Source organism: Vipera berus, assembly GCF_964194415.1.
Source record: "Vipera berus genome assembly, chromosome: 7".
Classification (NCBI taxonomy): domain Eukaryota; kingdom Metazoa; phylum Chordata; class Lepidosauria; order Squamata; family Viperidae; genus Vipera; species Vipera berus.
In genome coordinates, this window is record NC_138209.1 from 58,580,294 (window position 1) to 58,597,259 (window position 16,966).

The following is a 16,966-nucleotide window of genomic DNA, read 5'->3' on the forward strand; positions in this document are numbered from 1 at the left end:
TTAAAGTAATTCTGCTAGCTGTGCTAGATAAGAAGTTATATTGTCATTTCATTTCAGATCTGGAATGTTAGAATCTGGAATTGACAGGATCATTTCTCAAGTCGTGGATCCAAAGATCAACCACATATTCAGGCCACAGGTAGAAAAGGCTGTCCATGAATTTTTAGTCACAATGAATCACCAAGAAGAGACTAATCCCAGCTTTGCCCTGCCTGAAGAGAAATTTGATCCTTCTGTTTTGCTGCAAGGTATTCTCTCTTCCCTTGGCAAAATGAATATGCTTTTAATTTTTGGGTTTTAAAGATGTGAGTATAAGGAAGCAAGAGCTGAAGTAATGTCTCCACAGGCACACATTCAAATGATGTCATTGAAACCAATTTCCAAATTAATGTGCTAAAGGGAAAATAACTTCTTTATCCACAGAGGCTTTGATATTACAGATAGTCCTCAAGTTACAAATGGAGCCTGCCCATTCCATTCGTAACTTGAAAATTCATGGGAATGAATCTTGTACCTCGAACAAGATCATTCCCTGCTTTTACCCACACATTCTCTAATCTAATTCATGGGTGAATGCGTGGTTCGTTAACTGCATATGAGGTATCTCAGGTGGGGAAGGCCATGGAGGGCCTAGTGATAGAACAGGTCCCTAAGGCTTCCCCGACCCATTAAGATACCTCATGCTTCCCCCTCCCTCCCTGCCATGCCAGACTCATTCACCTTACAAAACCTCTCCTCTGCCTTTGAGGGAGAGGAGAGTTGGCTTGAAATGCTTTTCGTGCCAACAATGGAAGCTCCCGGGTGCTGTAATATTGCATGAGTTCAAACATAAATTCTCTGCAAAAGAGATCATGGCCCCTGGAAGCTTCCATTCTGGAGGGGAGGAGTGTTTGCTTCGTTTGCATGCCTATGAGGGAAAGCGACAGGGTGGAGGGCCAGGGGCCCACTGGCAATGGACAATTGCTGGCAGAGGGCAGTGAATGAGGAAAGCCTGTTGTGGTTCTGCGGTGGCAGCTGGCTGGGAGCGAAGGGTCAAGGGTCGGCACCTAAACATCCTATTCCGATAATGAGAGTAATAGAAAAGCATTCTTGACACTGTATTGCCAACATTGCATCCTAGCAGAGTTGTTCCACATGGTTTACTGTTACAAATGGAATGTTAGTATCTAAGGATGTGCTCAAGTGCACAGTTGAACTCACATTGAGCATTCTGAACCAAGAAATTCTTTTTTGTTTTGGCTTCTTCAGTACATATGCAATACCTCATACTAATAGTTGCACTTAACCTTACTCTTGTTTGAAGGTGTTCCTGCTGTCACTCCAAATGTGAATATGGCTAATGATGCTCTGTCTATTTTGGAGACCATAACATCTCTCAACCAAGAAGCCAATGCTACTAGGGCTTCTACAGAAGCAACCAACACCAAGACAAATGAGAGATTCTCAAAGAAACTCCTGTGTCAGCACAGTTTGGATGGCAGCATAGAGAGAGACCGGAATGCAGAAGACATTGCTGATGGAGAAAAAACTTGTAACTCTACAGAAGAAAGTTTTGAACTAGTAGTAAACTGTGAAGATATAAATAATTCATTTTCTTCAAATGAAGAAGGAAAAGCTATATCAAAAGAAGCTAGCAGCCTGCTTAATCCAAGTAAGGAAAATGTTCAGGAAAGTGATGAACAAAAAAGTAAAGTGGTGGATAAATGTGATAGAAAACTGGAAAGCTTGGAAAAAGGGGAAAAGAAGAAAGAAAAGAAAGAAAAATCTGACAAAAAAGACTTCTCAAAGAGAAATAGTGATGATGTAAAAGCAAAAGAAGAAAAGACAATAAAAGATAAAGAGATAGAAGTGATAAAACATTTAGCCCTGGAAAAGAACACTAGTAAAAACAAAAATGAAAGCACAAAAGAAGGTATAATATCAAAGGTGTTTATTCTTTATGAACAGATTGAAACAAATGAAAGGAGGTTTTTATTTAATTGGAAAGTTTTGATATAGATGAAAAGATACTGGCATTACATTTTATTGGTTGACTAGATTTTTTTTTGTTTACCTGCAGCATGGTGATTTTCTAAAGATTTTAGTTTACTGGACTTAGAGAATATTTCAGAATGTAGCTTGTTTTATAGACATAGCAGTTACTATATTGGCAAGATAATACTAAATATTGCATTGAACGTTTTTATTTATCTCAAACCATACCTGTTCATTGTTTGTAGTGAGTATCTTTGTACACTATTCTTGATTTTTAATTGTCCTTGTTTTAAATTTTTAACCCAGACTGTTTTTTTTACTCTTCTCTACTAACCTGTGCACTACTTATGAAAGGAGACATTACTGCATTTAAGTTTTCAGCCAATTTTTCATCAGATCTTTTTTTAATAATGTCTCATTTTCATGTTGCATTTTGAGATTCTTATCCTTTGCTTTCCTCATTCATGATCCTTTATTTCTCATTTTATGTTTTGAACTTTAATTTCTTTATATGCCAGGAACTTTTCCTATAGGATGGCTTTTTATACTTGCATGTTTTGACAGTTTCATCATTTAATGATCTTTCCAAAATATATTAATTTCTCATAGAAGATACGCTAAAGCTCTTTCATATACTTTATTCAGTTTTAATTACTGTTAGGTTGCTGTTGCTGTTCTCTTTCTTGATAGTCCTTTATCTCATCTAAAGCAATTGATATCTCTTTCATCTTCTTTTTTGCCAAATTTCTTGTCCTCTTTTCATGGGTGTTATGTTAAAACCTTCTTGCATTCTTTTAATTTCTTGTTTTATGTAGTTTATTAAGATAGTTGTCTCTTGCTACGGCCTTTTTCAGCATGGTGCCCTCCTGGCTGATGGCTTGTTAGACCCTGCAATTCCAGGCTGATTTAATGGCTATGCTGTGAATTCTGGGAAATTGGAATCCCAGTGTGCCTGGAGGGTACCAGACTGGAGAATGGAAGCCTGAGGGTTGGCATTTCAGTGAGGAGGAAAACTTTCATGACCATTCTTAAGACAATTTTTTTCATATCTATCTTATGATGATGCTCAGTTTCTGCACTGAGACCTTTTTACATACATGCACACCTTTTGCAGACAAATGGAGAGAGAGACTTCTAAAGATCATTTTCTTCAACAGCACTATGGAAGGTGGGTAGTGCCAGTCATGTATGTATTGTTTCCACTTGTGGGATGTTTTGAATTCTGGATCAGATTTTAAGTCATCTCTGTTTTTTCTCATTTAGTGTTGGAAGATTCTGATGTGGACATACTGAGTGATATTACTGTTAGCTCTGTGCACACCAGTGACCTTTCTTCCTTTGAAGAAGATAGTGAAGACATGCTTTCTGATAGCACAGAAGAAGGAGAAATTGTTTCTGATGGTAAAGTAATCTTGACCGTTGGTTAGTGAGAAGAATAAAAGAATGAACTTGTTTTTCCTTAAATACAACTCCCTTGTATACCTGTGCTACTATTAGTTGGAACGACTGAATATTACATACATTCAGTGCAGTGTACCACAAAAATCCAAATAAATACAGTTCTTCACTCCATTAGTCTGCCTCTAAAATGGATTAGAATTAGCTTGGATGTGATTTTAAATGCCTGCATGGGCACTGAATCCAAGCAAAGATTGGTGGGAAAACTCTTCTTGGCAAGAAAAGGCATAAACATCCTTCTTACCTTAACAAGTAGCCTGCATCTACATTCTCATATATTTAGATACCACATAAATGAAAATAATGTTATTTCTAAATATACTAGTTATTTAATATGATGTGTTCTGCATTAACCACGAACCATGAGTAGACACTCATTTAGCAAAGCTCATTTTATGTTCAACAGGATCAGAGCTAGTTTAGTCTAATGGTTAAGGTACCAGGCTAGAAATCAGGAGGCTGTGAGTTCTAGTCCTGCCATAGGTATGAAAGCAGGTTGGTTGACTTTGGGGCAGTCATTTTCTCTCAGCCCACAATGTCAGTTCCTATGGCAACCAATGGATCAATGTTCAGTTTATCTTAAAGAAAGCAGAACTTGAAGGAAAAACCACTAGGAAGAAAAAATGTATTTAATAGATATTAGGCAAACTACAGCATAGTGTCCTTTGTTCATAGTGTCCTTTGTCAGTTTGTTTATATGGAAAGGTCAGTTGAAAGATTTCAGTATTTTTTGTTAGGGTTTTGTTTTGTTTCATCTTGTTTGTTTCTTTTATTGTTTTGTATTTTATTTTCCATGATAATGAATAATATTTCTTTTAAAAAAATTCCAGTATTTTAAGTTCAGAAAGCTGCATTCAAATGCTTAGTTGATTGGTTGCTTTGATCTCTACCATCTATTTGAGTAATCTTTCTTGAATGCTGAAAGGATAAGTCTGTGGTTTTAGTAGCTGGAATATCTGGAATCAATTCATAGTTTTCCTAAGATAATTGTAGCTGAGGCTTTCAAATAATAGCAATATGCAATATTGCAATATTAGAATTCCAGAATCTTGTGATAACAATGAAAGCTAAATTTACTCTGATCTGTAGTTCTGGAATTACTATAATAGCGGGATAGTAAAATACTGTGGGATTTTAACATATTATTTATAACAATATATATTAATACATTATTGTTATTTTGAATAGGTGGAAGATAGCAAAGGCTTGGATCCTGAAATGACAAAAGAATTTTTGCTTTCAGAAAATGGTGTTTGTTTTTCATTTCCAGCTACAGTCCTTCTATAAAACATCAGCTTTGAGAAAGAGTTTGGTTGAGGAGGGGGTTTCACCTACCTTGGGAGTAGTATCTGGTTCTTTGGATCTCAGAATACATATAAATTAAAAACGAGCATTTCCTCAAACTTTTGTTTTCTCAACTTTTATCTAGACAAGGAAGATGAATGCAGCCAGATTAAAGAAAAACCAGAGGCAGAAGGGACAAATGATAAAAAAACAAAATCTGGTCGACATGCTTACATCCACAAGCCTTACCTTTACTCCAAGTATTACAGTGATTCAGATGATGAAAGAACAGTGGAGCAACGTCGCCAGTCAGTTGTAAGTTTAACTGCTCTTCTATCTCTTTCCTTAATGAGTGGCAATTTCCCTGGATGAATGACACTCTGCAAAACTTCTTCCAGCATCATTTATAATGCAGCAGCTTCTTCTTTGCTCCAAACTGAGGGTTCTGGGTCACAGAAGTGCTTGCCCATTTTTTTTTATGAATATCAACTTCTCAAAAGACTGGAAGGTAAAGTTTTGTACACATGCAGTATTACATCTTTGCGCAATCCAGGCAACCAAGTTTTTCTTTATTTTAACTCTGAAACACTTTATATGGATACATATCTTGTTGGCAAAATTTAAGGCAAGAATAAAAAAGGTTTCAGAATCCTTTTCTCCTAATTTTTTATTTATTGCTGCTACTCTATTCATTGTTGCCTCTTAAATTAAAAGAAAGGTTTAAGGATGTCTCCATGGGTTCAAGTGCCTTATTGCTATTTCTGCCATCTCTCAGCAGAAAACTGGTTGTCTCTGCCCTGAATCACCTGGAAACTCATTTTTCCCTAACTAATTTCATCCATAGTGTGGAATAGATGGATAGATACTTACTTCTTTATATTGATTTCTCTTTATACAAATGGATGTTGTACATACGTATAATATACTGTAGTTGGGATGTCGCCCAGCTGTGGACAGTCATCACCACATCCAACTAGTTGAGAAGATTTGGATGATGCACGAAATACAGTTGCTCCTCTGTGTAGATTCCCTCTCTAAATTTAGTGTCAGCTGAGGACCCAAGAGTAATCTAAGACTGCAAACCTGTTCTTTTAGGATGAGAACAAACTTACCGAAAATTCACAGCACCTGATCCCCAAATTGAGAATTTCATTCTCCCAGTAGCATCTTTGTCTTGTCTGGATTCAGGCCGGATGCGTCATCTGGAAGCTGCACCCACCCCATTGCCGGCAATGGCAAAACCGTCCCGATAACGTTGGGCGACGTCACATGACGTCGCGAGTTTGACATGTCTGATTTAGCCCATTGTGGAATTTAAGCAGTTTCAGAAGTGAATTTCTCTCAAACTCCTAATCTCCAAATGACCTCTCTAAGCACTTTTTTATGAATATCGAAGACCAGTGGGAAATAGATGGAATTCTAGGAATCAGTGGCCTCACTTTGGAAGAATATTCCTTCAGCAGCATCTCCTAGACTTAATTTAACAGGAAGGATCTAATCCATTGTGAAACAAGACTCCTAAAGCCCAGCTTGGCAGGCTATCTAGAATGATAGTATGGTAAAGGGTAGGAAAGAGTTGCTAGGAAATACAAGCCAATTGGCAAGGTCTCCCTTCCTTCCCCTCTAGTTTCTGGCACAAAACACTCATCAAGATCAGTTTTATTAACTGATTGGTGCATCAAAAAGAGCACTTTTGTCTCCCAGCCAAATAGAACTACATCTAGAAAGAATTCTACAGCTGGAAGGGACCTTGGAGGCCTTCTAATCTAACCCCCTGCCCAGGCAGGAGTCCTTATTCCATCCTGGACAAATGATTGTCCAGTATTTCCTTAAAAATCCTCAGTGATGGAACACTACAGTTCCGGAAGGCATTTTTTTTACTTTTGATTTTTTTTAACTAACAAAAGTGGCTCCAGACAGGTAAGACCTGGCTGTTTTTCTGGAGCCCACAGAAATTGTACCATTGATTGATCTGTTTCCTGGGTTTGGATGGCACATGGAAGCATGCTAAGTTAAGTAACCACTTTGGGCTAATATTTTTAACTAAAATCTGAAGCCCATTGTTTATTAAGCTCAACCATAATATGACTTAACATGTTATGTTCACAGGAAATAGGAAAGATGCTCCAGAGAGTGCAGTCTTAAATAACCAGCTGCAGTAGATATATTTCACATAATTTGACTCCAAGATGCTTAGGGGTATTAAAGATTAGCATATTCTACTAGTTCTTGCAGAACTTCAAACATAGCAGAAGAATAATTCCCAGCATCCCTCAGCACTGTCTGTACTGAATGAAGCTGCCAGGAATTATAGTTGGACAACATTTGAAGAGCCACAGGAGGGAAATGCATGCTCTGCATTGTTTTCTGACACCACCAGAATCCAGCTAATATGCTTCACATGGGCTCATAAACTTAGATAATAAAGGGAAACTTGGATAAGGAAACTGAAAGCCTGTCCATGTCTTACTCTGGATCACACACTTTCCCACCCTATTTGTATCTTCAGGCTAGAGAAAAAGAAGAGAGATTTCTGAGGAGACAGCTTAACAGAGAAAAACTTGAAGAGAAGAGGAAACAGAAGGCTGCAGAAAGAACAAAATCTCTGAAAATTGGCCATCAAGGTACTGAGTTTTACTTTATGCCAATCTTTCGTGCGGTGCTTTACTACTGGATGCATTTTTGGCAAACCAGTGGAAGCCTCCTTTATTCTGAAACCATGGAAAGATGAGATACTGCAGCTTGAGATTTTCTGGTATTATTTTAGGTAAAAGCGTTCAAAATTTGGAAGACCTTTCAAGAAGCTTTGATTTAAACACCGGTAGTGCCAGCATTAAGGATGTGCTTAAAGAACAAAGATTTTTGGAAAAGAAAGTAGCACTAAGCAGGAAAAGAAAAAGAGAGTCAAGGTATACTTTCATTTTCTTTTACATTAAAGTGGAGTTACATTAATGTTGGCATATTACTAAATTGTCTTGCAGTTTTCAGAGAGTATAATCACTGAAGAAGTACTTTGCTTGTATGATTTCAAAAAATCAATAAATTAGTTACAGGTAGTCCTTGACTTAACAACAGTTTGTTTAAGTGACTGTTTGTAGTTACAGTGGCACCAAAAAAATATGCATAACCATTTTTCACACCAACGTTGCAGGACCTCTATGTCACTTGATCAAAATTCATACGCTTGGCAACTGACTCATATTTATGACAGTTGCAATATCCTGGGATCATGTGATCACTGTTTGCAAACTTCTGACAAGCAAAGTCAATTGGGGGAGCCAGATTCACATAGCAACCATGTTACTAACTTTAATTGCAGTGATTCACTTAACAGCTGTGGCAAGAAAAGTTGTAAAATGGGTCAAAATTCACTTAACAAATGTCTCGCTTAGCAACAGAAATTTTGGTTCAACTATGGTTGTGTCGAGGACTACCTGTACTTTACTATAGGTCACAGACATAACATACATATAAAAAAATTAAATACAATTAAATAAGAGTGTCAGGCTTGCCCCAGCTAGGTCCCTAGGAAAGAAAGACCCTCAACTCCATTTGGTTGAAGTGATAGAATATTTTATTAAGAACTAGTGGCTGCAGCAAGAGCAGGCTAGCACTAAAGTTTCTGTGCAAAAGATTTCAAATTTTCCCCTTCTCCCCAACCCTCCCTCCTTGATTGGTTCGTCTTCGACCAATGGTGTGCCAAGTAGGTGTTTTGGAAACTACTCGGATGTTTGGTGCCTCTTGGTGTAGTTTGCATTCCTTTCTCCAGGCTCCGTGGCCTTGAAGACTGGAACAAGCTGGTTCTCACATTTCTGGTTTCCATCAAACCTGTCACAGTCACACTTTTAGGTCATCTCTACTCTCTAAGTGCCAATTGCCTACTTCCTCTCCCCCCCTCTAATGAGTGGTGGCAGGATGCCAGCGAGGGGCTAAGCTGAAGATGGCAGATCTGCCATTCTGCCCCCCCTTTTTCAGAAATGTTAGTCCTGCAAAAGAAAAAACAAGCAGGAGGGGAAGGAGACAGAGACAAATACAAATGCAAGATTAATTGATGTTCAATGAGGTTTGTCTGGGTATTGTTCATGGAACTTCTTAAGTAATTTGGAAGCTCTAAGGTGAATCCACCCATTCTGTTTCGGAAGATGTTGCAAATCTACCCATTCTGTTTCATCTTTCCATGCCACTAAGTATTGGATTTCCCCACAGTATGTGTGTGAATCCATGAATTCAAAATGTCTTTGATGTCCTTCATGATGGGTAGTGGGTAAACATTTTCCACACAAAACCATGAATGCCATGGTAGTCTACATATACCCTGGGACACATATATAAGCTTCATTCATGAGGATTACTGTACAAACATATTTAACTTTAGAAGAATTTGGAAAAGCCATGCTCATGGGGCCTTTTCAGTTTAGCTCGAGGCAAAAGATGACTATCTCAGGAGTTCCTAGCTATATTTATGTAATTAAATTTATATGCTGCCTATCACTCTATCAAACAACTCTGGGCAGGGTACAAATTTAACAACTTAGCAACTTTTATATATATTTATTTACCATCTTTCTTTTCTCTGAAAATGATTGTGGAGGCCACCTGGGGTCTGGCTGGTTGTATGTACTCACGCTTTAAATTCTTGTTTATGAATGATTGGAGCTCTTCAAGCTCCCTCCCTTGGGGTCATTGAATACAGCTTGGGCTTGGGAAACCTAGCCCCTAGTAGGATTTCTGTGCCACAGTCAATGGAATAATGAGGAATAATGAGCTTGTCCAAGCCCTTTTCATTAAACATGTCCTGTAAGTCCCAGTACTCATTGGGTATCCAGGAATCCTCCTTAGGGCTTTCTTGCATGGCTGCCCCTATATTTTTCTTTGTTTTCTTCCCCAGTGGTGCTAGTAGCCTCCTCCTTGAGTTCATATAAGAGTTCCATTTTGGTAGCCACACTAGACCCAGGACTAGGGGCCTCTCCATGCCTGACACCACAATGAAGCTTAGAGTTTCTGTGTGGGCCCCCAGCCTCATCTCCATGGGTTCTGTGACAAATGTTGCGGGCGGGTGGGTGGGGCGGGCGGAGGGAGCTGCTACTGAACCATCCAACTGGCAAAACGCCATGGACACTTTGGTTCTTGAAGCTGCAGGCCCAGCTTCTCAACTAATGTGGAGTTGACCAAGCATCTTGTGCAACCCAAGTCTAAGAGAACAAGCAGGCTTCCCTTATGGCTTGAGGAGTCCACTATCAGTTCTATGGGAATGGTCACTGGGATTACAGGACGACTTACCAAAGGGTTGTCGTCTGTGTCTGTCTCACTCCTCAGTGATTCTCAGGTCAGAGTGGCCAGAGGTCTTGCGCTATTGTTGGGGGATGGAGTGAACTTGATGACTTCCACTCCTTCCAGGGCCATTTCTTTGGGTTTAGGCACCAACTTCACTGATTTCTTGGTGGGCCCTAAGGCAATGTTTGGGGCTGGGTGTGCAGCTCAGCAGTTGGTGACTCCAGCATCATGTCTTCATGATCCACTTCACACAGAGTTGCTTCCTCAACTTCCACATGTGGCTCCCTCCGGAGGTTCCCTCGGCTACCAGGTGTGAAAGTCACCCCAGAGGGCTTCTCATCACATTCTTCTTTCTTCCTGAACTCCAGTGACCATGGGGTCATCGCACTTTTCCACCTCCCCCAGCAATTCAGGGAGGTCTACTCTGCCATGGGGTCTTGCTGCCATTGCTTCCCCCCAGGCTTTGACTTCCTCCTGGTTGGTCTCATGAATCGACATCTTTTGCATGGTCCCACAGTAGAGGTATCTCTCCTGGTTGACCACTATTGCTGTTCTAGCCTAATGTCAGATTTGCTCCAGCTAGGTCCCTAGGAAAGAAAGACCCTTGATTCTATTTGGTTGAAGTGATAGGTTCTTCTTAATAAAAGAAGTGGTTGCAGCAAAACAGGCTAGAACTAAAGTTCCCGTGCAAAAGGTTACAAATTTTCCCCTTCTCCCTAGCCCTCCCCCTTGACTGATTCAACTTTGACCAATGGTGTGCCAAGTAGGTGTTTTGGTGCCTCTTAGTGCAATTTGTATTTCTTTCTTAGGCTCCGTGGCCTTGAAGACTGGAACAAGCTGGTTCTCACACCTCTGGTTTCCATCAAACCTGTCACACAAACACCGTTAGGTCATCTCTGATTTCTACATGCCAATTACATACTTCCTTTCTCCCCCCCCCCCCAACAATTGATGGCAGGATGCCAGTGAGGTGCCAAGCTGAAGATGGCAGATCTGACAAAGAGTGATATAAAAGAGTAGGTTAAAAGCAATGTTACATTCTAGTGTATTATGAAATACTCTATACAATAGAGCCAAAAAAGTCAGCACAAAATAATTTGTTATTAATAGTGAATAGATCTGCAGACTACAAATGATAATCTTGTATGCTATTGGTAGATAAATAACCAGTATTGAGATATAGCACATAAAATACCTAATGAAGTGATTAAAATGATTAGGTGTAATCATGGGATAATGGGACAGAAGTTGTTCCAGTGAAGATTATTACTATCAAAATTATTTTTCTAATGGTTGATTGAAAACCTTGCTCTCTTTATGTTTAAAATACAAAAAAGTTTTTTTTGGTCTCTTGACCTACAGTACAGTACATTTTGATGATTTCCAACATGCTAGAAAAGCTTGAAATAGCCTTCAAATCCCTCTTTTCTCTAAAAGTCCCAAGTGGGTCTTTTTGGACCCCAATGTTACCTTGTGGTTCTACACATGCTCCGCCTTAGTGAAAATTTACCTATTCCACTGGGAAGAAGAATGGAATAAATTATTTCCTTAGCAATATTTTTTGGAAGGAATATTGTCTTCCTTTAATCTTCCTCTGGTAAGAAAAAAATATTGTTACATTCCTTTTAAAAAATAATTAAATTCATTAAAAAAATACCCTAACATACTTAGTTAACAAAACAGATTGAAATTTGGAATGAAAACGGAAACCAAAAACAGAAAAAAATTAAAAACCTCAAACAAAGATAAAAAGAAAAAAATAACTACCTTTATATCAACAATCACTGGTTTACTATATAGAGCATAGTAGTACTATAATATAATCAGTATATTATAATCAGAATTTCTTAAACACCTCTATTGATGGAGCAGCCACCACTTCTGCAGCAAGCTGTTCCACTGATTAATTTCTCCTTAATTGTAGGTTGAATGTACCTTTGATAAGCTTCCGTCCTTATCCTACCCTTGGGTATTTTGCAGAATATATTAACCCCTCTTCTCTGTGACAGCCCCTTAAATATTGGAAGAATGCTATCATGTCACCCCTAGTTTTTTTCTTTGTTAGACTAGACATACCCAGTTCCCACAACTATTCATTGTATGCTTTAACCTCCAGTCTCTTAATCATCTTTGTTACTCTTCCCCGCATTCTTTCTAGAAAACATCTTTTTTATATTGTGACCAAAACTGTATGCAGTATTCCAATTATTCCAGCAGGATTCCATGGGACCTTATCTGTCTATTCCCAAAAGAAGGCAAGCAGACTGGGGAGACTCTTATAATATAGGTAGAATGCAATAAAGTAGTTGGTTTAAACTTTTCATGAGTGGATCTGGTTGCTTGTGCCTGCCATTAATCACCCAGTCTGCTTGCTTTCCCTTGGGAACAGACAGATAAGGTACTGATTGGAACTTTGAGTGGAGAGGCTTATATCTTGTAGCTGCACAAGGACTCATGGCTAGTTCTGTACTTGACACCTTCCTTGCATGGCTAGGGTTTTTCCAACAATTGAGAGAGATTCCAGTTATCAGAGATTCCAGTTCCTTAGTCTATTTTTGGAATATTTGCAAAATATCCACTTTAAAAATATTATTGAGCTTTTGATAGAGATATATTATAGGTTTTACTTCTTTCGTGGATTCAATCAATTTAAGAGTTTCTCAGATCTTTGAGATGGCCAAATGTTTGATCCATGTTAAACGTTGTTTAAGTTATGACCACTGTTGTGAAATTGAGAAATTCAATTTTATGTTGGAAAAAACCTTAAAGCTACCACTACTACATAACAATTGGCTTAATGTCAAAATCCAAGCCTCAAATTTTCCAATAGAATGTTTTATTGCCAATTTCAAAGAAGAATTTTTCCAAAGAGTTAAATATTCATAAATCTCATGATCAAACACCAATCTATGCCCTAACAAAACCCACATACTTTTCACCACATGCAATTCTGAAAATAAAACATCTTTTCTACGATAAGTTGTTCCAAGCACTTGCCATTATCACAGAAAAATAGATAATTTCCCCAACACTCTTTATAAAGGGAAATGTTCCACTATATTGATGGCTAGCCCAATGGCATTGCAAATCATATTTTAAACCACCTTTCTTGAATGATTGTCTCATTTTAACTACTACATTTGTGTCAGTAACACCTACCAAGGTGCTTCTGGGTTGAAAGGATTAGGGGCAGTGGTGGGATTCAAATATGTGAACAAAATGTTCTCTGTATGGATGCTGCTTCTGGAAGTCCATTCTGGGCCTGGGCAACAAAAAATTAGCTACTGGTTCTGTCGAACTGGTGCGAACCGGCTGAATCTCACCACTGATTAGGGGGCTCCTTTTGTGTCCCTGGTATTTTCCCACTGAAGTGGTACCTATTTATCTACTCACATTTGTATGCTTTCAAACTGCTAGGTTGACAGGAACTGGGACAAATTGAGGGGAACTCATTCCATCATGTAACTGAGCTGTCAACCTCTCAATGGTCTTCAGAGTCAGCATTCAAACCATGTGAACCACTGCTAACTAAAGAAAACTTTTGTGAATACTATCCCAATTAAATATTCCAAATGACTTGTCAGTCTGCAGTAAATATTTAGTATTAACATAGAAATACTGGTATAGTAGTATTAACATAGGAATATATTAAATAAGGGATAAAATCCATCTTAATTACATTGTTTATTCTATTATTTTACTTCTATTTACACTATTTATTCCAGGGATGTCAAACTTAATTTCATTGAGGGCCGCATCAGCATTATGGTTGCCCTCAAAGGGCCAGATGGGCATGGCTGGGTAGGCGTAGCTGAGTGGTCACAGCCAGATTGTCGTGACTAGGTGGCCATGGCCAGCTCGATGCCGTTCAGTATGGTTGACTCGGTATGACCAGGTGGGCATGGCTGGGTAGGGGTGGCTGGGTAGGTGCAGCCACCCCAGCTCCACTGACTTGGGATGGCTGGGAACAAGTCTCACTGGCTAACTCGACTGAAGAAGCTTCATGGATGAGAAGCGAAAGGTCTTCAAAGAAAAACAAGAAAGTCCAGTTACCTTCTGAAAAAGCACCTTTGGGACAACCATGACCTGGATGACTGAGAATCTCCATAGACATTTAGTTATGCACTTTGGGATGAACACCCTTCAAATGGTGCAGAAGTATGAATGGATTTCCAGAAAACATTGCAGACTATAGGAACCATTTGCACTTCAGTTTGAGATGCAGACAACACAGACTCATCCCCAAAAGCCTGCACCTGTCTTCAACAGTGAAGGGACACAGGGCAGAAAACATCCTGTAGCTAAGAAGACTCCATGCACATTTGCACTACTCAGGTGATCCTGAGAACACAGCTAAACCTCCAAATGGCCTCAGTGAGTCTCTAAAAGAATGAAATGCCCAGCTGTCTGCAAGGAATATAAGTCCTTCTATTCCCCACCATCCATTCAGCGCTTCTCATCCATTCTTGGATGAGAAGCGAAATGTTTTCAAAGAAAAACAAGTCCAGTTACCTCCTGAAAAAGCAACTTTGGGACATCTCTTTCTGTGTCTGTCTGTCTGTCTATCATCACATTTTGGAACCATCTATCTCCCTGGGTAGTGTACAATAAAATATTAAAATATAAAAACAATATATAATAGTTAAGATTTTTAAAAAGGCAAGGATGATTAAATACACTGTTAAAAATTAATTGAAAGGTAAATGGAAGGCTTTCACAGAGATCTAACCAGCCTGATGGCTGTGTGCTCCTCTGGGCTTCCCAAGCAAGGCTGCAGAAGCATATTTTCACTCCTTTCTGGAAAGCCAAAAGAGTGGGGTCTGCTTCACCTCCTGGGGGATAATGTTCCACAGGGCAGGGGTAACAGAGAAGGCTTCCTTCCTGTATCCACTTGTCAGAATTCTTTGAATGATGGGGTATGCAACATATCTTCCCTGTCTGACTGGGTAGTTAATAACTTCGTATCTACCTTGATTAATGAAGTAGGCTATAGCTACCACAATACACACACACACACACACACACACACACACAGACACACAATTGATGATGGCACTTTATAGGTAATCCTCACGACCACAATTGAGCCCAAAACATATGTTATTAAGTGAGAAATTTGTTGAATGAGTTTTGTCCCATTTTATGACTTTTCTTGCCACATTTGTTAAGTGAATCACTCTAGTTGTTAAATTATTAACATGGTTGTTAAGTGAATCTGGTTTTCCCATTGACGTTGCTTGTCAGAAGGTCGCAACATGATCCTGGGACACTGTAACCGTCATAAATATGGGTGAGTTGCCAAGCATCCAAATTTCATTCACATGACTGTGGGGATGCTGTAACAGTCATAAGTGTGAAAAATGGTCATAAGTCACTTTTTTCAGTGCCATTGTAACTTTGAATGGTCACTAAACAAATTCATGTAGGTCAAGAACTATCTGTTATTATACTATCCCTAAAATATTTATGATATTGGACCCAACAAACCTGCAAATGCCTTAATCCATTCCACCAAAATGCAGTCTGGACCATTTTGCAAAAATTCTATAGAATATAACATTGTGTAGAAGGACAGGGGTGTTTTTAGAAAGGTTATCCTGATACTCCTAAGGCAGGGGTAGGCAACCTCGGCTCTTTTATGACTCATAGACTTCAACTCCCAGAATTCCTGAGTCAGCATAGCATAGCATAGCTGACTCATGAATTCTGGGAGTTGAAGTCCATGAGTCATAAAAGAGCCGAGGTTGCCTACCCCTGTCCTAAGGTATCTACAAGTTATGCAGGTTGTTTTGGAAACAGCAACATGTGAAGAAATATGTGGGGCAGACATATATGGTCTTCTGCTGAACTTGAAGGACAAGGAACAAGACTTGAACAGAAGCAACTGATATTCATAGCCTTATTTATTCAGCGCTTAATTTCCTCAAACACTGGCATGTATGGCTTCAAGGAAATTCTTTTTTTCCACTTACCTAGTCCATCTGGGAAATAAGTGAAAAGTGAAGAAGCAAAATCTCAATTTTGTTTTCTTTCTGCAGTTGTTTGAGTCCTAGCTATGTTTTCTAGTGTACCACATTAGAGCATTGTCCATGAGATTCCAGATCTATTACATCCATTTCACTGTATGCCTCTTCTCTCCATAGTGCTTCCAGTCTGATGCATTTTTTCTTGGATGTCTTTCAGTTACTTCCATGGAGCTTACTAGCTTCATTATTTGGATGTAGCCTGTCATTCCTCTCCTCCTGATCCCAAAGGTAGCATCTAGCCCTTAGTTTGGATGAAAAAGAAATTATGGATGCTGTGGCCATTTAGCAGAAGGGGCAAGCCAACAGATTGTCAGCTGGTTACTTTGATTAAATATTTAATTAATTAAAAAGCAGGTTATATTTCTACCAACGTAGTTATTTTCAATAACGTCATCCTCTCATACTTCTAGGCATGATGAAGAAGGCTGGAAGAAAAAATGTGAACAGCCTGATACATATTTTGAAGAATTTGAAAAGATAAATGAAGTAAGTTTTAATTTTTAGAAAAGGTTTTAAAACTCTTACTGGCTAAAAAAAATTATTTGATAAATGTCTTCTAAAGTGAATTTTGTTTCTGGTTGTTAAAACATCTATTTCTGTGTGAGCCTTTGCTGATAAATGGCATTTGTAGAGCCACTGGGAGATCTGTGCTCTTAGATCCCTCAGATAAAAGGGATTCATTTGAATCTGCAATCTTCTTCTGGGAGTTGTGCAAGAAATCTTTTAAGTGAAATGAACTCTGTTGACTCCACCCAGAAATGGCATTCTGAACTAACCAAGAATTTCTTTGCTCTGCTAGACATATGGCTGGTTTGGTTGCTAGGAGTTGGTCTTTGTAGCCAGTCTGCTCCTGGATTGGAAAAGGAGCAATGTGAAGTTAACCTGAAGTTCCTTGGATGGTTGTGCCTGGAGGAGTGGGGGTGGGGTAGGGTGAGATTCAGTGGATTTCA

General features: G+C 38.9%; 1 protein-coding gene across 11 annotated transcripts in view; it reads left to right on the forward strand.

The window, feature by feature from the left end:
* BOD1L1 (biorientation of chromosomes in cell division 1 like 1) overlaps window positions 1-16,966 on the forward strand; it is a 180,129-nt gene that overhangs the window by 29,929 nt on the left and 133,234 nt on the right. For 7 of the 11 annotated variants that reach the window (XR_014027068.1, XR_014027069.1, XM_081332377.1 and 4 more), the window contains exons 3-10: window positions 58-248; window positions 1,304-1,912; window positions 3,089-3,142; window positions 3,238-3,375; window positions 4,862-5,031; window positions 7,226-7,340; window positions 7,484-7,625; window positions 16,427-16,502. Coding sequence is in view for 9 of the 11 variants with exons in the window: in XM_081332377.1 (XP_081188503.1) it covers window positions 58-248; window positions 1,304-1,912; window positions 3,089-3,142; window positions 3,238-3,375; window positions 4,862-5,031; window positions 7,226-7,340; window positions 7,484-7,625; window positions 16,427-16,502 (1,495 nt within the window). In the remaining 2 variants the exon portion in view is untranslated. Of the gene's footprint in view, window positions 1-57; window positions 249-1,303; window positions 1,913-3,044; window positions 3,143-3,237; window positions 3,376-4,861; window positions 5,032-7,225; window positions 7,341-7,483; window positions 7,626-10,837; window positions 11,007-16,426; window positions 16,503-16,966 lie in introns of those variants that run through there. The other 4 variants (XM_081332390.1, XM_081332387.1, XM_081332395.1 and 1 more) reach the window with 4 other exon arrangements.